The sequence below is a fragment of the Pseudopipra pipra genome, chromosome 7, assembly GCF_036250125.1.
Source record: "Pseudopipra pipra isolate bDixPip1 chromosome 7, bDixPip1.hap1, whole genome shotgun sequence".
Classification (NCBI taxonomy): Eukaryota; Metazoa; Chordata; class Aves; order Passeriformes; family Pipridae; genus Pseudopipra; species Pseudopipra pipra.
The window spans coordinates 38,536,041-38,559,716 of record NC_087555.1 but is presented as its reverse complement, the minus strand read 5'-3'; the positions used below and the strand labels follow the sequence as shown (position 1 = coordinate 38,559,716).

Genomic DNA, 23,676 nt, shown 5'->3' with positions numbered 1-23,676 from the left:
TCCTCATCTGTTTATAGAGATTTCTTGTTTGTGTATGTGATTAAAGATATCTTCTTGCAGTTTAAAGTGCTTTAGTAACCTTGGCTTTTTTCTGTAGAAAGTTTTAATAATCAGTGAGCTGAAAAACCCCTGAAATTCTCTCAGTTTTGTACAATTTTCCTTGAAAAGTGGAGTTCTTTACATTTATCCATAGTTATCTGGGACACCACTGATCCTTATTCCAAGTCTACCATGCAAAAAGCATCTGTGAAATAAAAATCATTCTTTCCATTAAAGCAGGGAAGAATTCCCATTTGCAATATTTATTAGTTCTTAAAACATACTTTACAAATTTCTCAAAGTACTAAAGAAAGGAGGGAGATAAAGTTGTCCCTCAGCACTCATATTTGGGAAGGTTATTTATGATGCTTATGGGACTTTCTGTAAAATATTAATTATTGCAAATGAGCAAAACAAAAGCAAATTCATTAAATAAGAGTTCAGCACCTTTTCAATGCTAAAGGTGACCTTTTCATTGCAGAGGCTCTACACAGATAAATGGAACAAAGAGAAGACCACCATCCATGTTATGCCAGATACCCCAGAAATCCTGCAGTGTAAAGTGAACCAGCTCACAATGAGTGATGTGAGTTCCTGTGCTCAGGCTGGGCACTGAGATCAAAAACTGGTGTCATTTTAATGTCTTTTGAAAAACTGTTTAATTTCAGATGTAGTTCTGCCTTTGTAATGCTTGTTCTCTTTTATATTTGGAATTAGAAACTCTACAGAGCTGGGTGGGAGGAGGACAAGAAGAAGGGCTATGACCTGCAGCCTGATGCCATCCCGATCAAAGCGGCCAAAGCCTCCCGGGACATCGCCAGCGATGTGAGTTGGGGGATGCCATTCACTGGAATTCAGTTCAAATGGCCAGACCTGGGGCCCTGTGATATTTTCAGTGGTAAGACTGAGCTTAACAGTGCAGTTTGGAATTGAAGTTTTTGCTGTTGTTCCTCAGTACAAGTACAAACTGGCCTACGAGAAAGCCAAGGGGAAGCACATCGGGTTCCGCAGCCTCGAGGACGACCCCAAGCTGGTGCACTTCATGCAGGTGGCCAAGATGCAGTCGGATCGGGAATACAAGAAGGATTATGAGAAGGCCAAGACCAGTTTCCAAACCCCAGTGGACATGGTCAGTGTGGTGGCAGCCAAGAAAGCCCAGGAAGTGGCTACAAATGCCAACTACAAAAACCTGATCCACACCTACAACGTCCTGCCCGATGCCATGAGCATCGAGTTGGCCAAAAACATGATGCAGCTGCAAAGTGATGTGAGTAAGAGGGTCTTCAGCCTTTGCATTGCAAACACAGCCATGCTTCAGTCATGAAAGCACACTGTGAGATTATATAGATTTATAATCCAATATGTATTATGATATTGGATTAACAGTAGGTTGGGATGTGACCGGTCTGGAACCATTTATTTTCCAAAGCTTATCAGAATTATGTGTATCTAGGAAGGTCTAGGGAACCTGACTAGCAGGGAACAACTAAAATAAATATTAAGATAAATAATACTATTTTCTTAGTTGAATTAGTTCAGTTTAAATACTAAAAGGTAGTAAATTGAGTTCTTCTATTATAGCTGTTTTATTTTTTCCAGACTCTGAAATATGAAATTATACCTATTGCTAAAGAAATTCAGCTCAAGAATAAGTAATTTTATGAAAGTAAAATGGATATTTACTTCTTACACGTCCCACCAGGCTCTTCAGGAGCAATAGTTGTGTGCTGGCCAACACAGGAAAAGCATAATTTCTCATTAATAGCTTTTATCTTGTGCTTCCAAATTTTACAAACAGGAAGAAGTATCAGGATTTACAGACTTTTTTAATGTGTCTGGGGTGTTTTTTCTTTCTGCCTCCAGAATCAATACAAAGCAGATTACGATGAAACCATGAAGGGGGTTGGGTGGCTCCCACTGGGCTCCCTGGAAGCTGAGAAGAACAAAAAAGCCATGGAGATTGTCAGTGAGAAGAAATATCGGCAGCACCCGGACAAGCTGAAATATTCTGTTCCCATGGACTCCATGAACATGGTCTTGGCTTTAAATAATGCCAAAATCATGGATGAGGTGAGAAAGGGGTCAGCAAAATTCATTTAGGTTTGCAAAAGTAAGAAACAAACTCTACCTGATGTAAGAGTCAATCTTATTGTAGGCACAATTTTAGAAACCATCGATTTTTTTGCAGTTAATGAGGATATTTTAAGTGCTAAAATAAAGAGACAAATTGTTAGGATAAATGTTAACAATAAAATAAAAAATATAAAAGGTAAGGATAAGAAGATAAAAATAAATAAGAGATATTTAGTATCACCTCAGTGTCAAGGTGAGATGACATTTCAAAATATTTCAAATAGGTAATAGCCTTTTAAATTGTTTTATTTAATAAATAGAGATGCTGACATCCTTTTTTTTAATCCTTCCAGCACAAGTACAGACAAGCCTGGGAAGAAGACAAAAAGAAAATTCACATCACCCCAGATATTCCTCAGATTGTTCTGGCAAAAGCAAATGCATTTAACATAAGTGAAGTGAGTACTGTTTGTAAGGCTCTGACCTTGCTTTTAATTTTTTATTAGGAATAGGTGAGATGACAGCAAAAATAAGTCTCTCTAATTCTCACCTTGCTAAAATGTAATTATTTCCCAAAAAGTTGTTAATTTTACTTTTCCCTGCTGCCTTCCCCAAAATTAAATACCAAAAGTAGCCAAGTAAAACCCATATTATTTATAGTCAGATGATGAAATGTTCAGGGAGATCATTAAAATATAACAGTTGCTAACAGGATAGTACAGTTTGAGTACTATTCATGTTTGTTAATGCATTTATTATTTATTATTTTATTTGCCCATGCACAAGGTTTTGTACTGGACTGAACATTCTTGCAGATTGCACCTGTTCTTTTGGTAACAGGTGAAATTATAGACAGGTTTTGGTAGCCAGTTGTTAAATCTGCATCTGCTAAATAAAATATTGCTTGAAATTGTGCATTTAATGTGGGCAGAAAGAGACATATTTGTGACTTTTTTTTGGTTTTTTTTTTTATTCTGACATCCTTGTAGATATAACTTTTCCCCAATATTTGTCCATGTGGAAAACATGCAGGTTTTTTGCTTTTTTAAAGATGATTCTCCTTCTTTTGGCAGAAAATGTACAGATCTTCATTTGAAGAATCCAGGAAGAAAGGATACGACCTCAGAGTTGATGCCATCCCTATCAAAGCTGCCAAAGCTTCCAGGGAAATTGCCAGTGATGTAAGTTCTTCAAATCAAAAATGATCCATTTTAGGTGTTGTGAAGAGTTCAGTTCTTGACACAACTCAATTTTAGATGCCAAATATATGAAGTCTCTTTATTCTCTGTCTTGTAAATAATTCTGACATGTTTGATATATATTGCAATACATTGTAATAAATATTGTAATACATTTTAATATACATTGTAACACATTTTAAGAAAGTGGTTTAAATACCCTGCTTTTGAAGGCACCCCAGACATCTGGTTTGCTTTAGAGTGCACCCTAGGAGTAAGAGGACAAAGCCACCACCTCTATATGCTTTGTGATGTTTTAACTATGCCAAAATCTTATTTTAATCTGGGGGGGGTTATTTTCCTTATAAGATAGATATTCCTTATTAAGCAAATGAATCATAGAATCATGGAGTGGCCTGAGTTTGCAGGGACATTAAGGATCATCCAGTTCCAACCCCAACACATTCCACTATCCCAGGCTGCTCCAAGCCCCTGTCCAACCTTGGACATTCCAGGGATGGGGCAGCCTCAGCTTCTCTGGGCAACCTGTGCCAGGACCTCCCCACCCTCCCAGCCAAGAATTCCTTCCTGATGTCCAATCTAAACAAACTAAATCCTCTGTTTCTGTTCTCCTACAGTACAAATACAAATTAGGTTATGAAAAAGACAAGGGCAAGCTCGTGGGCTTCCGCAGCCTCCAGGATGATCCGCTGCTTGTCCATTACATGCAAGTGGCCAAGATGCAGTCGGACAGGGAGTACAAGAAGGCCTATGAGATGGGCAAGACCCACTACCAGACTCCCAGCGATGCCCTCAGCGTGGTGGCAGCCAAGGAGGCCCAAGGCCGTGTGACCAACACCAACTACAAGCGCCTGATCCACCAGTACATGCTCCTGCCAGATGCCATGAGCCTGGAACTCTACAGAAACATGAACCAGATACAGAGTGATGTAAGCTTCTGTTTGAATTCTTGGGGCTTTTTTTCCTGTTCTTACATCACAGCTGTCTTTTGGATGGTTTTGTGTGAGCTGTTGCACAGAATCATGGAATATCCCGAGTTGGAAGGGACCCAACAAGGATCATCGAGTCCAGCTCCTGGCCCTGCACAGGCCCTCCCCAGGAGTCCCACCATGTGCCTGAGAGGGAATTGTAACCTTTCCTTTTGTGTTCTCTTGGCAGAATGAGTACAAGCAGGATTACAAGGAGTGGTTCAGGGGCATTGGGTGGAGTCCTATTGGTTCCCTGGATGTGGAGAAATCCAAGAAAGCCACGGAGATTGCGAGCGATCAGAAGTACCGCCAGCACCCCAGCCAGTTCTCCTTCACCAAACCCAGTGATGCCATGGACTTGGCCCTTGCAAAGCAGAATGCAAATATCATGAACAAAGTGAGTATTTATGGGGGAAATTAGGCAAATATTCACATAGAATCCATGTGTTCTAACAGTCTCTAAGTCTCTGTCACCACCTTTATGGAGCAGCATTTCACTGGGAAGAACAACTGTCCCAGGCTCCTCTTTCTTCATTTTGTTTCTTAGTGAAACAGTTATTGATAAATAGCATTGTTGAAAAATCTTTTCTCGCTTTTCTCCAAGCTCTATTCTTCCCATTCTTATATAAAAATTACTGGTCCTGAAAATCTGGATAGTTGGACTGCATTGGAAGCAAGACTGGATAATAATTCAGCTGATTCTGGATTAGGTCATAACATAGTAAAATAAATCTAAGCCAGCACATGTCTTTTTACCCCTCAGTACACAAAGTGCACAAATGGAAAGGTGAAAACCCCCAAAGAACCATCTTTTGTCATTTATATCAACATTTCTGATGTACTTTTTATCCACAGCATGCTTATACTCAAGCCTGGGAGAAGGATAAAACTCAGGTCCATGTGATGCCAGATACACCAGATATTCTCCAGGCAAAACAGAACAAGACAAATTACAGTCAGGTAGAGTTTTTTAATTCTTCCTATTAACATTTTAAATTAATACCTGCTGGGGGTTTAGAACAGAGGCAAGAGTTTTTATGTGAGTAATATTTTAAGAGTAACATTAAGTACCAGCTTCAGGCTACAAACTAACAGACTAAATTGTATTATAATGTATGGAAAATGTAAATCTTGTTTTGGAAATCTGGAATTGCATAAACCACACTCTATGCTTAACATAAAATCAGTTAAAAATTCCTTACTGTAAAATGACAAGTTAATTGTGTGTATTTTTAACCTTGGGGAAAAGAAATACATGCAGTGATTCCCTCTTTTCTGTCAGCTTTCAAATAGGAGCAAGTGACAATTGTACCAGAAAAAAATCCTCAGGTTTTGCTTTTCTTCATTGCTCAGAGGGAAATCTTGGACTTGCAAGTGCCTGTCCTTAAAATCCACTGTGCACAGACTTACTTGGCAATGGAATGGCTGCACGAAACCCTTACAAATTACAATTTTGTTAAGCCAATTGAACAGTTATCCCAGGTGTATATGTTTCAAATTCCCCAAGATAAGCTCTAGTAGGAAGCTGCTGCAATGGCGAAAAACTATTTAATGCCTATCCTAAGCCTTGGAAGAGCAGTATTCCTTGTTTATCAGTTTCCCACTTCTCAGTCCCTATTCTAGCAGCCCTTCCCTTGTAAGTGAAGCCTGTGAAGTGACCAGAATTTGGTAATATGGATCATTAGTGTACCTAAATAGAAGGTGACATTCATATTACTAAGACTTTTTTAATTCCTGTTGTTTTCAATTTTAGAAACTCTACAAGCTGGGCTGGCAGGAAATGTTAAAGAAAGGCTATGACCTCACACCTGAAGCCATGTCAGTGAAAGCTGCCAAAGCTTCAAGGGACATTGCAAGTGATGTAAGCAGCATTTCTGACTCTGACACACACCTGATGTAGTTGCTATAACCTACAGTCACACTGGATTGAGACACACCTCCCTCTAAGGTGTGGCTTGGAGTCCAAACCAAAATTGCTGACAGAAAACTCCTTCCTGGTCTGTTCTTGTTGGTGCAGAAAACAATTTAACACGGGTTTCTCTGCCATCTTAACAAGTGCAAAGTTTGTGCTCCATCCATGGAGTTGTTAGTGATACAAAGTGAGGAGCTGTCTGCTCTTTTGGATGTTTCCTTTTCAAAGCAGCAGCAAATTTGGCCCAATGAGCTGGGCCACAGAGAAATCCTCCTCCCAGCTCCGAAACACATGTGGTGACACACGTGCTGCTGTTACCATAACTTGGCATGAGTACAGCTCCTGCACTTGTGCAAGAGATTTTGTTAATCATTAGGAAATGTTTCCAGTGGTCAAGCATCTGCATTTTTCATTGTGGATGATGTTATTCACCAAAGTATTTCAGTGTATCAATCTTAGGAATTCTGAGCATTCAGTGACTGTGAATCAAATGACACAGGAGACCTTCTAGCTATGTCCTCTTCCTCTCCTGGGAGAGCATTCACTGTCACCAAGTGGTGCCCTTTGATCAAGTGGCTACTAAAACTACCTGAAATGCCATAACAAGTTGCTTTTTTATAGAGTTATAAAGTCACAGAATGGGGTGGAAGGGATGTTAAAATTCATCCTGTTCCAGGCCCTGCCATGGACAGGGACACCTTTCACTAGCCCAGGTTGCTCCAAGCCCCATCCAACCTGGCCTTGGGCACTTCCAGGGGTAATTAATTGGTAATGGCAGTTGAATGAGAGAATATATTGCTGTTTTACCCTTATAATTTGATGATCAATCCCTCTCCTTGCAGTTCAAGTACAAGGAAGGTTACCGCAAGCAGCAGGGACACCACATCGGGTTCCGCAGCCTGCAGGATGATCCCAAGATGTTGTGGTCTATGCAAGTAGCTAAAATGCAGAGTGACAGGGAGTACAAGAAAGATTTTGAGAAGTGGAAGACCAAGTTTAACATGCCTGTGGATATGTTAGGCTTCCTTCTGGCTAAGAAGTGTCAGGAGCTGGTCAGTGATATCGACTACAAACGGATCCTGCACCGCTGGACTTGTCTGCCAGACCAGGTTGATGTCACCGAGGCCAAGAGGGTCAATGAACTGCAGAGTGATGTAAGCTTCCTCTGAGTTTAATTCACTTATTTTCCTGTAAAATAATTACTGCTTTTTGGAAAAATATCTTTGGTAACTCTCTTTGATGTCAGTATAGATCAGACTGAAGCTAAAATACCAGTTAGTCTTTTCATCAATGAACAGTGAAATAATCTGCTGTGGCTTTGGTTTTCATCCTTAACAGAATTTGTATAAGTCAGATCTACAATGGCTCAGGGGCATTGGATGGAGTCCTCTGGGATCTCTGGAAGCTGAGAAGAACAAGAAAGCTTCTGAAATCCTGAGTGAGAAGAAGTACAGGCAGCACCCAGACACCATCAAGTTCACAAGTATCCCAGATGCCATGGATGTCGTTTTGGCCAAGTCTAATGCCAAAAATAGAAGTGATGTGAGTTGCCTCTAGAGACAGAATGTGGGATTCAATGAATACTTACATTAATAGACATTTTTAAATGATCTCCATATCAAAGCATGTGCTTAAAATATACAAATAGCAGATATTTACAGTCAGTGCCACCCTGCTCATTGTCACCGTTCCTGGTTCAGATCAAGGTTTTAGTGCTGAATAACTTACCCAGTAATAGCTACAAATAAGACCTTTTCTAGGTAGTATGTAGATATATTGCCTTAATGCTGTTGCCTTGGCATTACATGGATGTAAAGAAGAAAAAATAGGTTGTATTTCACCAAGAAGTCGTTGTGTTATTTGATTTTAGTCTCCTGTGTTGTTTACATCCCTAATTCTTGCATAGTACAGCTTTGCTTTGCTATTGCAGGGAAAAGATAAACTGAAATTAGTCTTCCAAGGGGAATCTTGGATCAGACAAGGTTTTTGTTTGATCTTTCAGATCCTCTACAAAGAAGCTTGGAACAAGGACAAGACTCAGATTCACATCATGCCTGATACTCCTGAAATTTTGCTGGCTAAGTCAAACTTGATTAACACAAGTGATGTAAGTGTGTCTCTACAATGTTTCCTTGGTGGAATTATGATTGTGCCTTTAGTTTACAAAGCAATCAAGTCATTCTGCAATTCTAACAGCTATAAACACACCTGGGACCTTCCCTGAGAAAACTTATGTACTGGGAAGCCTGAGGTGGAACTGCTGAATTATAAAGTGGAAGTGAAGTTGCCAGAACATAAAAAAATACTAGGAAAATATCCAACATGTTACCAGTTTTCTCTTTGATCCCCACTGATCATGTTCATATTGTAGATATTCAGTACATTTTAGTAAGCCTGTCATTCCTGTGGAAATGTCTGATTATATTAAATTGCCTCTTTAGAACTACATAAGATTCTGTAATTCACATAAAAATTTTGGCTACAAAGGAACAAATACAGACTATAAGCAAAGGTAAAGAAATATCAAGAGCTCTATCATGAGAACTCAGGAAAACAAAAATAACTGCGTTTGAAATTGGATGTAGAGAATCATGGGGCTCTACTATTCACCTCTGTGAGTCATTCAGATTAATATACTTAGTAGAAGGAAATTTTGATCTTGAGTGAGGTATCAGAAAACATTCAGATAGTAATTTTTATATATATAATCAGTTACAAAATACATGTAATTAATGGCAAGGTATGGAATTTAATTTGATCAAGCTGTGTTTGGAAACCCAAGCTTTATTTTCAATAGTCGGGGTGTAAAGTTGCACTGTTCAAAAACTCTGTGGAAAAATATCCTTGCAATGATTCCTTTGAATCCTTTTCCAACAGAAACGTTACAAGGTGGGATATGAAGAGCTGAAGAAAAAGGGCTATGACCTTCCTCCTGATGCCATCCCTCTCCAGGCAGCAAAGGCATCCAGGGACATTGCCAGTGAGGTAAGACTTATAGGAAAAATAATAGTGGGGCATTGACAGGGGGTATACTTTGGATTAACATGTTTTATATTTAATAGGAGGAGAGGTCTAAAATTTTACCAGACTTATATTGCTGCCCTCCTCCAAGGCTGTGTAATCCTTAATGGTGTAAAGTTAATTAAATTAAATACAATAATTTAAAGTGTCATAATATATAACTGTAAAAGATCCCATAATATTTGAGGGACCTTATATAAAATCCTGAAGATGTTGGGAAAATAAACAAGAAAATGAGCATTTATTAGGTGCAAAGTGATTAACCAAAATATTAACAACAGAGAAATTAAAATTGCAGCTTGAAAAGAGGTGGTAATTGTTATTTCTACCTTCCACCAGTACAAATACAAAACTGCCTACAGAAAGCAGCTGGGCCACCACATCGGGGCCCGCAACATCGAGGACGACCCCAAGATGGTGTGGTCGATGCACGTGGCCAAGATCCAGAGTGACAGGGAGTACAAGAAGGACTTTGAGAAGTCCAAGACAAACTTCAGCAGCCCTGTGGACATGCTGGGGATCGTGTTGGCCAAGAAGTGCCAGGAGCTGGTGAGCGACGCCGATTACCGGCACCCCCTGCACCGCTGGACCTGCCTGCCCGACCAGAACGACGTCGTCCATGCCAAGACAGTGTACGACCTGCAGAGTGATGTAAGTGCTTCTTTCCTGGCCCAGAAGTGTCTCTTGTGCTCTCTTCCATTGTTGGAGGAGGGGTCTGTGTGTCAGGGCAAGGGCAGCAGAGTCAAGTATTTTCTTTTGGAGGACCAGCAGAGTGCAAAGGCAAGTGCAGTGTGCAGTGGTGAATGGAATGAAGGGTCTTAGGAGATGGGATCAAAGGCTCCTCCCATGCTTCCATGAGCTGTGATTTGCCAAATGGGACAGGTCTTTTCCAGGGATACTGAGAAGATGGAGAGGGAATGTATGTGGATTGCTTGAGAGCTGCCTGTTCTGTTGCAGGAGTGGGAAGCTGAGTTTAACAAGAGTCCCTTTCCTGGTGGCTGGTTGGTGGATTGGCCCAGGGGAATGTGTTCTGTTCAGCAGAGCTTCCTTGGGTAGGAGAAGTGCTGGAATGGAGTGAGGAAGGTGCTGAGCTGCTTTGTGTCCCTGCCTATCCTTGCAGAATGTCTACAAGTCCGACCTGCAGTGGCTGAAGGGCATTGGCTGGTCCCCAATTGGATCTCTGGACGTGGAGAAGAACAAGAGGGCGAGCGAGATCCTGAGTGACAAGAAGTATCGTCAGCACCCGGGCACCATCAAATTCACGAGCCTTCCTGACTCCATGCCCATGGTTCTGGCCAAGCACAACTCTCAAATCATGGATCAAGTGAGATTGCTTTGTGTTTTCATTCTGAAGGGAAAGAGTGCCTTCCTCCAGCACAGGGAGGCATCCTCTTGGCTTGGGGGTTTGAGTTCCTTGTTTGAGATGAAATTGTGTTTTGTGTATTTGGAGCAGGAATGGGGTGCAGTGTGGAAAAGAAAAGGGTGAAGCATTGGAAGGGTTTGGGGCAAGAGAAGATATTCCTGAGTCAGGGCAAAGCTTACTTTGTTTGCTTGAGCTGATGTGCTGTTTGAGTCTGTGGCCATGTGTGTGTGTGTGCTCCAATTTGCCGTTGTCCCCCTTTGCCAGCGCTCGTACACGTCAGCCTGGGAGAAGGACAAGACGAAGATTCACATCATGCCGGACACGCCTGGGATCCTGCTGGCCCAGCAGAACAAAGTGAACTTCAGCGAGGTGGGTGGGTGGTGTGGGGGCAGTGTGCCCGTGGGGGGCTGCTGTGTGTGGGGCACAGTGTTGTTGGAGGGCACTGGTGGTGTGTCTTGCAGAAACTGTACAAGCTGGCGATGGAGGAGGAGAAGAAGAAGGGCTACGACCTGCGGGCAGATGCCATTCCCATCAAGTCTGCCAAAGCTTCCCGGGACATCGCCAGTGATGTGAGTGCATGGGAGCCCTCGTGGAACGTGCTGTTGGAAGGTGCTGGGGTTGGCAGATGTTGCCCAGAGTTTGAAGGCTGGACCAAAAGGAGGCAATGCAACCCTTACCAGTCATTGCCATCCAGCTGGTCCATAAACTGTTTAATTCTGAACTGTCCACCTGTAGCTGTCCCTGCATGTTTTGGGTGTGCAGTGTTGTGTGGGAAGGCCCAGATGATGGGCAAGAGTAACTGTGGGGGCTGGGTGATGGCCAAAGCCCAAAGCACTGCTCCTCCTGGTCTTGTGGCACAGACTCCTCGTGCAACAGTCTGGGGTTTTGCAGTGTTGTGCTGCTCTCAGCACTACCAGTCTGCACAGCCCTGATGCTGCAGCTACACAGCTGAGCTGGACATCAGTAAAAAAACCCAAAGCAAGTTTCTGTTTAAAAATTACGGCCACGTAAAGATATATAATTTTTTGTTACTATTAGTTATTAATACAAAATTGCATTCCTGTACGTGTTTGCTGCCTCTGTTTAATCTTCCAAATCAGTCTCTGCTGTTCTGGCTTTTATGCCCCAACGGTTTGAATAGCAGTTGATTTGGCTATTTTGCTTGAAGAACAGTAAATTATTCTTTATGTAAGGGGTATTTATTGAACTTTGGTCTTGTTATTTCTTCCATGATTTGGAGATGTTTTTATTTTTAGCTACTGACCAGTGGCTCTTAATATGTAGGACAGGGAATATCTTTGATAATGTGAGTTAGATCAGAGAAATGTTCCTTTTGTAGGTGTACACTCCATTCCAACAGCTGAATACTTTCTGGAAAGTCTCTGTGGTTTCAGCTGCTAAGTTGGCTGAAGGTGGAGCCACAGAGACTGCTGGGGACCTAACGAAATCTAACCTAAAATTCACTGAATACTTCTTCTTCCTGCAGTACAAGTACAAGGAAGGGTATCGGAAGCAGCTGGGCCACCACATCGGGGCCCGCAACATTGAGGACGACCCCAAGATGGTGTGGTCAATGCACGTGGCCAAGATCCAGAGTGACAGGGAGTACAAGAAAGCCTTTGAGAAGTCCAAGACAAACTTCAGCAGCCCCGTGGACATGCTGGGGATCGTGTTGGCCAAGAAGTGCCAGGAGCTGGTGAGCGACGCCGATTACCGGCACCCCCTGCACCGCTGGACCTGCCTGCCCGACCAGAACGACGTCGTCCATGCCAAGACAGTGTATGACCTGCAGAGTGATGTGAGTGCTTCTTTGGTGACTGTGGGACAGCCAGAAGTGTCTTTTGTGTTCTCTTCCATTGTTGGAGGAGGGGTCTGTGTGTCAGGACAAGGGCAGCAAACTCAAATATTTGCTTTTGGAGGGCAAAGAGTTGGACAAGGCAAGTGCCGTGTGCAGTGGTGAATGGAATCAAGAACCTTAGGAGGGGGGGTATAACCACTTAATGAGTGGTGGGTTGGCCCAGGGGAATGTGTTCTGTTCAGCAGAGCTTCCTTGGGTAGGAGAAGTGCTGGAAAGGAGTGAGGAGGGTGCTGAGCTGCTTTGTGTCCCTGCCTGTCCTTGCAGAACGTGTACAAGTCCGACCTGCAGTGGCTGAAGGGCATTGGCTGGTCCCCAATTGGATCTCTGGATGCAGAGAAGAACAAGAGGGCGAGCGAGATCCTGAGTGACAAGAAGTATCGTCAGCACCCGGGCACCATCAAATTCACGAGCCTTCCTGACTCCATGCCCATGGTTCTGGCCAAGCACAACTCTCAAATCATGGACCAAGTGAGATTGCTTTGTGTTTGCATCCTAAAGTAAATGAGCATCTTCCTTTCCTAGGACATTGGGCTCTGTCCTTCCAAGGTGCAGGGTCTGCATGGGGGATGTTGCACCCACTTGCATCAGGAGTTTGAGTTCCTTGTTTGAGATCAGATTCTCTTTTGTGTGTTTGGGGAATGGGGTGCAGTGTGGAAAATAAAAAGGGTGAAGCACTAGAAGGGTTTGGGGCAAGAGAAGACGTTCCTGAGTCAGGGCAAAGCAGAGGGCCCTTGCTTTGTTTGCTTGAGCTGCTGTGCTGTTTGGGTCTGTGGCCATGTGTGTGTGTGTGCTCCAATTTGCCGTTGTCCCCCTTTGCCAGCGCTCGTACACGTCAGCCTGGGAGAAGGACAAGACGAAGATTCACATCATGCCGGACACGCCTGGGATCCTGCTGGCCCAGCAGAACAAAGTGAACTTCAGTGAGGTGGGTGGGTGGTGTGGGGGCAGTGTGCCCGTGGGGGGCTGCTGTGTGTGGGGCACAGTGTTGTTGGAGGGCACTGGTGGTGTGTCTTGCAGAAACTGTACAAGCTGGCGATGGAGGAGGAGAAGAAGAAGGGCTACGACCTGCGGGCAGATGCCATTCCCATCAAGTCTGCCAAAGCTTCCCGGGACATCGCCAGTGATGTGAGTGCATGGGAGCCCTCGTGGAACGCGCTGTCGGACAGTGCTGGGGTTGGCAGATGTTGCCCAGGACTTGAGGGCTGAGTCAAATGGAGGCAATGCAACCCTTACCAGTCATTGCCATCCTGCTGATCCATAAATATTTTGGTTGGGAACTGTCCACCTGTAGCTGTCCCTGCATGTTTTGGGTGTGCAGTATTTGAGGGAGTGAGTAGGCTGTGGAGAGTGTGATTGTGGGAATTAGGTGATGGTCATAGCCCAGAACAGGATTCCTTGGACAACATCACCTTGTGCAGCAGCCTGGGGTTTGAGCTGTTGTGCTGCTCTCAGCACTGTCTGTCTGCACAGCCCTGATGCTGCAGACACACAGCACATGCAGACATGAGAGAAGAAAACTGAAATCAAGTTTTGTTTTAAGCCCAGGGTATTTGACTTCTCTGTTTGGACTGTGGGCAGGTCACTGTCGGTCAATCATCACTGTGCCCCAGAGTATCTTTTTCTCTCTCAGCTCTCCAGGAGCTGAATTTACTCTCTCATATGAGATTCTGCATTGCATGTGTGTTCCCTTACTGTAAGGAGATGAGTTGCATCTGTCCTCAGCCTTGACATTTCAGTAAGAGATGGGGGAATACATGTCCTGTTGCCCCACAGTCACTTCCTAAGCTGAGTGGCTGTGGGGCTGGAGCTGAGCACACACACAGGGCTGGGAAAATAAGACTCCCGAGCACTGTGCAGGAGATCCTGGTGCAGTGGAGTGTGTCAGCTGCTGTGGGGCTGAGGGCAAGCAGGGCTGTGCAGGATGAGGCCCAGGCTGCCTCATGAACAAGTGTGGTGGTTTTCAGGCTCCACTAGTGAAGCACTCGCTCACAGGAGCTGCTACAGGGTAATGGCAGAAGGGAGAACAACTGTCCTGAAACTCAGTGAGCCCCTTTTCCTGCAGTACAAGTACAAGGAAGGGTATCGGAAGCAGCTGGGCCACCACATCGGGGCCCGCAACATCGAGGACGACCCCAAGATGGTGTGGTCGATGCACGTGGCCAAGATCCAGAGTGACAGGGAGTACAAGAAAGCCTTTGAGAAGTCCAAGACAAACTTCAGCAGCCCCGTGGACATGCTGGGGATCGTGTTGGCCAAGAAGTGCCAGGAGCTGGTGAGCGACGCCGATTACCGGCACCCCCTGCACCGCTGGACCTGCCTGCCCGACCAGAACGACGTCGTCCATGCCAAGACAGTGTATGACCTGCAGAGTGATGTGAGTGCTTCTTTGGTGGCTGTGAGACAGCCAGAAGTGTCTCTTCTGTTCTCTTCCATTGTTGGAGGAGGGGTCCAGGTGGGGAGCATAACTCTAGGCCTGTTGTGAGGGACTGAGATTGTGCTGTGACAGTACCACTGTGACGAGTTCTTGTCATGAACTGTCAGGGATGAAATTTTTGTGGTATAATATTTTGTGGTCACAGGAGAGTCCTGTCTTGCCTTGAATATTTTGGAAGCAGAGTTGAAGCCACAGACTAGAATTCAGTAAGACAGGGGATAGGCAACAGAGTCAAATATTAGCTTTGGGAGGACTAATAGGGGGAAAATGTAAATGATGTGTGCAGTGGTGAATGGTACAAAGGGACTTAGGAGGGGGGGTATGAGACTCCTCCCATGCCACTGCCAGCTGCAGATTTCCAGATGGGACAGGTTTTTGTCAGGGATACTAAGAAGGTGGAGAGGAAGGGCTTCTGGACTGGGTGACAGCTGCTTAAGCTGTTGAAAGAGTGGGGAGCCAAGTTGTGAGGAACTGAGCTTAAAGGAGTCCCTTTCCTGGTGGCTGGTTGGTGGGTTGGCCCAGGGGAATGTGTTCTGTTCAGCAGAGCTTCTCTTGGGAGGAGGAGTGTTTGAATGGAGTGAGGAAGGTGCTGAGCTGGTTTGTGTCCCTGCCTGTCCTTGCAGAACGTGTACAAGTCCGACCTGCAGTGGCTGAAGGGCATTGGCTGGTCCCCAATTGGATCTCTGGATGCAGAGAAGAACAAGAGGGCGAGCGAGATCCTGAGTGACAAGAAGTATCGTCAGCACCCGGGCACCATCAAATTCACGAGCCTTCCTGACTCCATGCCCATGGTTCTGGCCAAGCACAACTCTCAAATCATGGACCAAGTGAGATTGCTTTGTGTTTGCATCCTAAAGTAAATAAGCACCTGCCACTCCCAGGCCCCCTTCTGGCACCTGGATTCTGCAAGGGGGGATATTGCACCCTCTTGCCTCAGGGATATGAGTTCCTTGTTTGAGATTCTGTTTTGTGTGTTTGGAGCCGGAATGGGGTGCAATGTGGAAAAGAAAAGGGTGAAGCACTAGAAAGGTTTGGGGCAAGAGAAGATATTCCTGAGTCAGGGCAAAGCTTACTTTGTTTGCTTGAGCTGATGTGCTGTTTGAGTCTGTGGCCATGTGTGTGTGTGTGCTCCAATTTGCCGTTGTCCCCCTTTGCCAGCGCTCGTACACGTCAGCCTGGGAGAAGGACAAGACGAAGATTCACATCATGCCGGACACGCCTGGGATCCTGCTGGCCCAGCAGAACAAAGTGAACTTCAGCGAGGTGGGTGGGTGGTGTGGGGGCAGTGTGCCCGTGGGGGGCTGCTGTGTGTGGGGCACAGTGTTGTTGGAGGGCACTAGTGGTGTGTCTTGCAGAAACTGTACAAGCTGGCGATGGAGGAGGAGAAGAAGAAGGGCTACGACCTGCGGGCAGATGCCATTCCCATCAAGTCTGCCAAAGCTTCCCGGGACATTGCCAGTGATGTGAGTGCATGGGAGCCCTTGCAGGCTCCAGCTGTGCCTTGGGTCCCCTAATCCCTTCCCTGGAATCCCCGGCCTTAGTTCTATAATCTCCCCAGATGTGTATCCCTTCCTCCACTGCTAATGCATTTTGGTTTTGTGTTTTAGTTTAGCTAAGAAGTCTCAGCCAAGGTGGCCTCCCCCCTCCCCTGCCTGAATTCCAGCATGTTGCAATTGAGAGCTCTCGTGTCCCAAGAAAAATGTTTTTAAATACCTTCACCTATAAGGGCAGTTTTCCAAGGGACCCCAGGTGCCAGCTGAACATTTGCCTTGCTGAGGTTTAAGGGTACTGGCTCTACATTTTACCTTTCCCAATCTTGCCCCTCAAGATTGAGAAATCCAGGGCATGATTGTCCAGCCCAGGCTACCTCCAGTCTTCACCTCTTCCATAAGTTCTTCCCTGTTAGTGGAAAAAGGTCCAATAATGCCTCTCCTGTGCTCAGGACTCCATCATGTCTCCTAGGAATGCGTCCCCAACACACTCCAGCAGATGTCAGAGCAGTTTAGGTCCCCATCAGGGTCAGGGCCTGTGAGTGTGATGCTTCCTGCAGTTGAAGGAAGAATTCATACTCAGCATCCTCTCCTTTCCCAGTGTTCTGTACTACAGCAAATTTGTTTGCTTGGTCTCTCCCATATGATCTCAAGAGTCTTTGCTTAAAAAGTGTGATGTTACCCCTTGTACCTTCCCAAGCTGAGTGGCTGTGGGCCTGCAGATTAGGACAGACACCAGGCTGGGAGCACAGGATTCCTGAGCACTGTGGAGGCCTCCATGTGCCTACAGTGGGTCAGCATATGCGTGGGATGGGAGGGAAGTGTAGGACATCCTGTACTTAGGTGCCTGTTCATGTGGTGGTGTTACCGGGCTCCACTAGTGAAGCACTCGCTCACAGGAGCTGCTACAGGGTAATGGCAGAAGGGAGAACAACTGTCCTGAAACTCAGTGAGCCCCTTTTCCTGCAGTACAAGTACAAGGAAGGGTATCGGAAGCAGCTGGGCCACCACATCGGGGCCCGCAACATCGAGGACGACCCCAAGATGGTGTGGTCGATGCACGTGGCCAAGATCCAGAGTGACAGGGAGTACAAGAAAGCCTTTGAGAAGTCCAAGACAAACTTCAGCAGCCCCGTGGACATGCTGGGGATCGTGTTGGCCAAGAAGTGCCAGGAGCTGGTGAGCGACGCCGATTACCGGCACCCCCTGCACCGCTGGACCTGCCTGCCCGACCAGAACGACGTCGTCCATGCCAAGACAGTGTATGACCTGCAGAGTGATGTGAGTGCTTCTTTGGTGGCTGTGAGACAGCCAGAAGTGTCTCTTGTGTTCTTTTCCATTGTTGGAGGAGGGGTCTGTGTGTCAGGGCAGGGGCAGCAAACTCAAATATTTGCTTTTGGAGGGCAAAGAGTTGGCCAAGGCAAGTGCCGTGTGCAGTGGTGAATGGAATCAAGAACCTTAGGAGGGGGGGTATAACCACTTAATGAGTGGTGGGTTGGCCCAGGGGAATGTGTTCTGTTCAGCAGAGCTTCCTTGGGAAGGAGAAGTGCTAGAATGGAGTGAGGAGGGTGCTGAGCTGCTTTGTGTCCCTGCCTGTCCTTGCAGAACGTGTACAAGTCCGACCTGCAGTGGCTGAAGGGCATTGGCTGGTCCCCAATTGGATCTCTGGATGCAGAGAAGAACAAGAGGGCGAGCGAGATCCTGAGTGACAAGAAGTATCGTCAGCACCCGGGCACCATCAAATTCACGAGCCTTCCTGACTCCATGCCCATGGTTCTGGCCAAGCACAACTCTCAAATCATGGACCAGGTGAGATTGCTTTGTGTTTGCATCCTAAAGTAAATGAGCATCTTCCTTTCCTAGGACATGGGACTCTGTCCTTCCAGGGTTCAGGATCTGCACGGGGGTTGTTACACCCTCTTGCCTCAAGGGTTTGAGTTCCTTGTTTGAGATCAGATTCTGTTTTGTGTGTTTGGAGCAGGACTGGGGTGCAGTGTGGAAAAGAAAAGAGTGAAGCATTGGAAGGGTTTGGGGCAAGAAAAGATGTTCTTGAGTCAGGGCAAACATTACTTTGTTTGCTTGAGCTGCTGTGCTGTTTGGGTCTGTGGCCATGTGTGTGTGTGTGCTCCAATTTGCCGTTGTCCCCCTTTGCCAGCGCTCGTACACGTCAGCCTGGGAGAAGGACAAGACGAAGATTCACATCATGCCGGACACGCCTGGGATCCTGCTGGCCCAGCAGAACAAAGTGAACTTCAGCGAGGTGGGTGGGTGGTGTGGGGGCAGTGTGCCCGTGGGGGGCTGCTGTGTGTGGGGCACAGTGTTGTTGGAGGGCACTGGTGGTGTGTCTTGCAGAAACTGTACAAGCTGGCGATGGAGGAGGAGAAGAAGAAGGGCTACGACCTGCGGGCAGATGCCATTCCCATCAAGTCTGCCAAAGCTTCCCGGGACATTGCCAGTGATGTGAGTGCACGGGAGCCCTCGTGGCTCATGCCAGGGCTCCATACTTTCTCACTCCAAAATCTCTGTTGTTTCAGCAGCTTTATTTTCTGGCAGTAGTGCCACGGGGGCTGCCAGGGGCATAAAGGAAAACGAAACTAAAACTCACTGAAGGTTTGTTTTCCTGCAGTACAAGTACAAGGAAGGGTATCGGAAGCAGCTGGGCCACCACATCGGGGCCCGCAACATCGAGGACGACCCCAAGATGGTGTGGTCGATGCACGTGGCCAAGATCCAGAGTGACAGGGAGTACAAGAAGGACTTTGAGAAGACCAAGACACACTTCAGCAGCCCTGTGGACATGCTGGGGATCGTGTTGGCCAAGAAGTGCCAGGGGTTGGTCAGTGATGCTGATTACCGGCACTACCTGCACCAGTGGATCTGCCTGCCCGACCAGAACGACGTGATCCATGCCAGGGAAGCCTATGACCTGCAGAGTGATGTGAGTACTCACTAATAAGATCTTTTTTATTACGAAAAATTGTAATTTCCTTGGAATATAAAGTACAGGAGCTGCTCTTATACAGTATTTTTCCACATTGTGTTTTTTCTTTTCCTGTTCCAAGCGAAGTAATTAGAGTTTGAGTAGGGAATGAATTTGTGTGTAAGGAAGGTTGACCATTATGAGGGTTTCTATACAGCCAAACAGCAGAATAAGCTGCATAGCATCCTTCACAATCGACAATCTCAAAACATTTATATGCTGTCTAACCTCTTATAAAGTGGAAGTTGCGTAACTGCTGTCTTTATATGTTGTGACAGAACGTGTACAAGTCTGACCTGCAATGGCTGCGGGGCATTGGTTGGGTGCCCATTGGTTCCTTGGAAGTGGAGAAGGCCAAGAAGGCTGGGGAGATCCTGAGTGACAAAATCTACCGTCAGCACCCGGACACCATCAAGTTCACCAGCATCCCAGACTCCCTGCCGATGGTGTTGGCCAAGCAGAACGCGGACACCATGAACAAGGTGAGTCCTGAGTTGACTAGGTGACATCAGCAGCCTGTGCCTAAACCCCAGAGACCGGACTAGAACTAAGATTTGCAGATTCCAGCACAGCAAGGCTTTACAAGTGTAAGTTCCATTCTCGGTAATCAACAGGTAACGTATTTTCAGCAGTTGGTAATGTAATAATATCTTCCAAGTTACTGTGCTAATTCCCAGTTATCAGTTGGGAAGCTTTCCAAATCCTGTGCTGTGTGTCTAATAATGTGTTACCTAACTTCCATCTAATTTTAAATATAACAAGTTCTCTGATAAATCCAATAATTTACCAAATTTACCTTGTAATCTAGAAGTTAATAAATTACCAGTTTTAGGGTAGTCTTCGAAATACCCATATTTTAAACAATTCAGCATAGTACTTAAAATTTAAACTTAGGCCCTGATCTCAATCCTATTTATGTCAATAAGCTCATTTTCTCTTTCAAACAGGCCTGGTTCTTAGAGTTAAGATCTCTGTGTGTCTGATTAGCTTTCTGTGCCTTTTTTCTAAACATCTTTCTCACAGAATCCTTTCTAGGTTGTTAATTTTTAACCTGGAATTTACATATCTAGAGGGGTAAATTTAGAATCTCATGGCTGCATAAGAAATAAGGATTTTTTAGACTTTGTGTACAGATCTGTAATTCTCCTGGTGTTTTAGGAGATCTCTTAGTCACTGTTTTTTTTCCCCTTTAACACATTTTATTTCTCCTGCAGCGTTTGTACACTGAGGCCTGGGATAAAGACAAGACACAAATCCACATAATGCCTGACACTCCTGAAATCACACTGGCAAGAGAGAACAAGAAAAACTACAGCCAGGTGAGTGTGTGAGCTCTGCAAATGTAACTGCTCTGTGCCATGGCTGCACCAGGAATGTTCTGGTGAACCTTTCATAGCTGACACCCTCACTTTCCATAGTAACTCCCATATTTATCCTCAAAAACGTGACTGTGAAATCATGGTTTGCATATTTGTAGTAGTGCATACATAGACCAGTGAGCACTACTGAGAATAAATTCCATGGGAAATTAGTTTGAACTTTTGGGAGTCATTTCTGCCAGTGTTCATATCATTGGGAAGGCACAAAATTAATTCCAACACTGGAAATACCAAAAAGATAATTTCAACTCTGAAAAGCTGTGATCCCAGTGTTCAGGGTTAGTTTTGGCAAAAAACCCTCACATTAGTAAAAGGTGGCTTTAAAAAGTGGGTTTTACTCCCCTTGAATAGAAGAATAGTTTAGCTCTCAAACTGTAGTCAATGTTATGTTATTTAAAGTAGTAACAGAAAAATTCATAAACAAATGTATTTAGCGAAATCTTCCTTTGACATGAGTTGGTGTCAACTATTGATATGGAGCTCTGAGTTAAATAAAGCTGAGTTAGAATGAATCTTAACATAATTTTTAAATCTGCTTCCAAACAGTTTGTTTTGCATAGAATATAATATGTGGAACTTATATGAATCACACTGTTTAATTCCTTCCCTAGAAACAATACAGGCAGGCCATGGAAGATTCAAAGAAGAAAGGCTACGATTTGAGAATTGATGCCATCCCCATTCAAGCGGCCAAGGCATCCAGGCAAATTGCCAGTGATGTAAGAATCCACTTTTTCCTTTCTTTGTATGTTGACATCTCAGCTCTGCAACCTGGAAGTTGTCAGAGGTAAGCTGGAAATATAACATCTTGTTCTGTATTTCAGTACAAGTACAAGGAAGGGTATCGGAAGCAGCTGGGCCACCACATCGGGGCCCGCAACATCGAGGACGACCCCAAGATGATGTGGTCGATGCACGTGGCCAAGATCCAGAGTGACAGGGAGTACAAGAAGGACTTTGAGAAGTCCAAGACAAACTTCAGCAGCCCCGTGGACATGCTGGGGATCGTGTTGGCCAAGAAGTGCCAGGGGCTGGTCAGTGATGCCGATTACCGGCACTACCTGCACCAGTGGATCTGCCTGCCCGACCAGAACGACGTGATCCACGCCAGGGAAGCCTATGACCTGCAGAGTGATGTGAGCAAATCCTTTTTACATTTGTAACACATAATTAGAGATACAGGGTCTTCTACACTAATTTTTCAAATATACATTATATGCCTAAGTCACTTCAAGATTTGTTGGTGAAGGTGAAATGTTTATTACACCATCACATTTATGTTTAATTGTATTTCCTTTGTTCTTAACCTGAGGCATAATTTTATTTCATCAAAATTATGTTTAATCCCATTTTCCTCAATCCTTAACCTGAGGTGTAATTTGTGTGTAACTCTGATATTTGTGGTGTGCTCCAATAACTCTGCTCCTTTTGTTATTTAATCATTATTTTACTTCATCTTCAAAAATAACAAGTGTTTACAAAACCATATCCTGCTATTATTGGGAAATGTGCAATTGCTCTCATAGTCTGGGATGTGCTTATTTATAATTCCTTTAATATTTGATCACACTTGCACCTATATAACGGGCTTTCAAATCTTTTCAGGCTGTTTACAAATCAGACCTGCAGTGGCTGCGGGGCATTGGTTGGGTGCCCATTGGTTCCCTGGAAGTGGAGAAGGCCAAGAGGGCGGGGGAGATCCTGAGTGACAAAATCTACCGTCAGCACCCGGACACCATCAAGTTCACCAGCGTCCCAGACTCCCTGCCGATGGTGTTGGCCAAGCAGAACGCGGACACCATGAACAAGGTGAGTCCTGGTTGGATTAGGTGACACATCAGCAGCCTGTACCTAAACCCCAGGGACAGGACTAGAGCTGTACTGAGCCCAAGCAATGCTGAAGTGGTTTATTCATTCTCCTCAATCAGTGCAGCCGTTTCCTAAGTGTTGTTACATTCCCTCAGATAAATTCTCCCTTTGTTGCTGTTATCTCTGCCTAATTACCTACCCATTTATCCATGTTATATTTCCTGTGTTTTTACCTGCTATGCTCCAAGTTTTCCCTGATTCTTGAGATATTACCCTCTCTTGGAATGCCATATTTACCTCTTCCTCTCTTCCCTCTCAGCGTTTATACACTGAAGCCTGGGATAAAGACAAGACCTCGATTCATGTCATGCCTGACACCCCAGAAATCCTGCTGGCCAAACAAAACCGAGTGAACTACAGTGAGGTGAGGGAAACTGAGGGGGTGAGACAACTGAAGGGTTTCTGGCAAGTACAATCTTGTCATCTCTGACTTTCAGTTAATATAAAAATATTGTCAGGTTGCTTAGTTTCACTAATAACCAGTTCCAGTGCTGAAATTAGAGTTGTTCTTTCAATAGAATTGACCTCCTGAATACCTATTTAGCTTTTTAAAAGATATTACCTGCCATAATCAAGAAATCATTTCAACAGCAAGATGTGGAAATAAATAGATTTTCTTTCCCTTCCTTGAATTATTTCCATTTCCCAAATGTCTACAATAAAATTACAAGGTCTTTGAAATCTACATTTTATTATTTTCTAGAGAAGATAGAGCTGTATTCAAGGTATTTAAGTTGCCTGAAGATCAAATATATTGTTTGGGGACTTGAATAATTTTCTTACTCAGATGTGCTTAACTGAAATGCACTTTGGTTTTTGAAACTAAAATGTGATTTTTTTTTTCTCTCAGAAAATGTACAAACTGGCCTTGGAGGAATCGAAGAAGAAGGGCTATGATCTGCGTTTTGATGCCATTCCCATTCAATCTGCCAAAGCCTCCAGAGAGATTGCCAGTGATGTAAGCAGGGGTTTTTTTATGGATTTGGAATACCAAAAAAGAATCAGAATGTTTATTCCTTTCTTTGTTTGTGTCCTACTTTACATGGTAGAATAGACAGAATTAAATCCCAGATTCTACCACATGCCTTTAG

General features: G+C 44.7%; 1 protein-coding gene across 38 annotated transcripts in view; it reads left to right on the top strand.

The window, feature by feature from the left end:
* NEB (nebulin) overlaps positions 1-23,676 on the top strand; it is a 101,021-nt gene that overhangs the window by 15,576 nt on the left and 61,769 nt on the right. For 37 of the 38 annotated variants that reach the window (XM_064661719.1, XM_064661725.1, XM_064661723.1 and 34 more), the window contains exons 21-58: positions 521-625; positions 757-864; positions 995-1,306; positions 1,903-2,109; positions 2,466-2,570; positions 3,186-3,293; positions 3,929-4,240; positions 4,470-4,676; positions 5,135-5,239; positions 6,033-6,140; positions 7,034-7,345; positions 7,530-7,733; positions 8,194-8,298; positions 9,069-9,176; positions 9,552-9,863; positions 10,333-10,536; positions 10,840-10,944; positions 11,037-11,144; positions 12,062-12,373; positions 12,698-12,901; positions 13,254-13,358; positions 13,451-13,558; positions 14,496-14,807; positions 15,491-15,694; positions 16,026-16,130; positions 16,223-16,330; positions 17,327-17,638; positions 17,963-18,166; positions 18,513-18,617; positions 18,710-18,817; positions 18,984-19,295; positions 19,616-19,819; positions 20,552-20,656; positions 21,328-21,435; positions 21,541-21,852; positions 22,322-22,525; positions 22,845-22,949; positions 23,436-23,543. In XM_064661719.1, coding sequence (XP_064517789.1) covers positions 521-625; positions 757-864; positions 995-1,306; positions 1,903-2,109; positions 2,466-2,570; positions 3,186-3,293; positions 3,929-4,240; positions 4,470-4,676; positions 5,135-5,239; positions 6,033-6,140; positions 7,034-7,345; positions 7,530-7,733; positions 8,194-8,298; positions 9,069-9,176; positions 9,552-9,863; positions 10,333-10,536; positions 10,840-10,944; positions 11,037-11,144; positions 12,062-12,373; positions 12,698-12,901; positions 13,254-13,358; positions 13,451-13,558; positions 14,496-14,807; positions 15,491-15,694; positions 16,026-16,130; positions 16,223-16,330; positions 17,327-17,638; positions 17,963-18,166; positions 18,513-18,617; positions 18,710-18,817; positions 18,984-19,295; positions 19,616-19,819; positions 20,552-20,656; positions 21,328-21,435; positions 21,541-21,852; positions 22,322-22,525; positions 22,845-22,949; positions 23,436-23,543 — 6,780 coding nt within the window. The remainder of the gene's footprint in view (positions 1-520; positions 626-756; positions 865-994; positions 1,307-1,902; positions 2,110-2,465; positions 2,571-3,185; positions 3,294-3,928; positions 4,241-4,469; positions 4,677-5,134; positions 5,240-6,032; positions 6,141-7,033; positions 7,346-7,529; positions 7,734-8,193; positions 8,299-9,068; positions 9,177-9,551; positions 9,864-10,332; positions 10,537-10,839; positions 10,945-11,036; positions 11,145-12,061; positions 12,374-12,697; positions 12,902-13,253; positions 13,359-13,450; positions 13,559-14,495; positions 14,808-15,490; positions 15,695-16,025; positions 16,131-16,222; positions 16,331-17,326; positions 17,639-17,962; positions 18,167-18,512; positions 18,618-18,709; positions 18,818-18,983; positions 19,296-19,615; positions 19,820-20,551; positions 20,657-21,327; positions 21,436-21,540; positions 21,853-22,321; positions 22,526-22,844; positions 22,950-23,435; positions 23,544-23,676) is intronic. The other variant, XM_064661720.1, reaches the window with a different exon arrangement.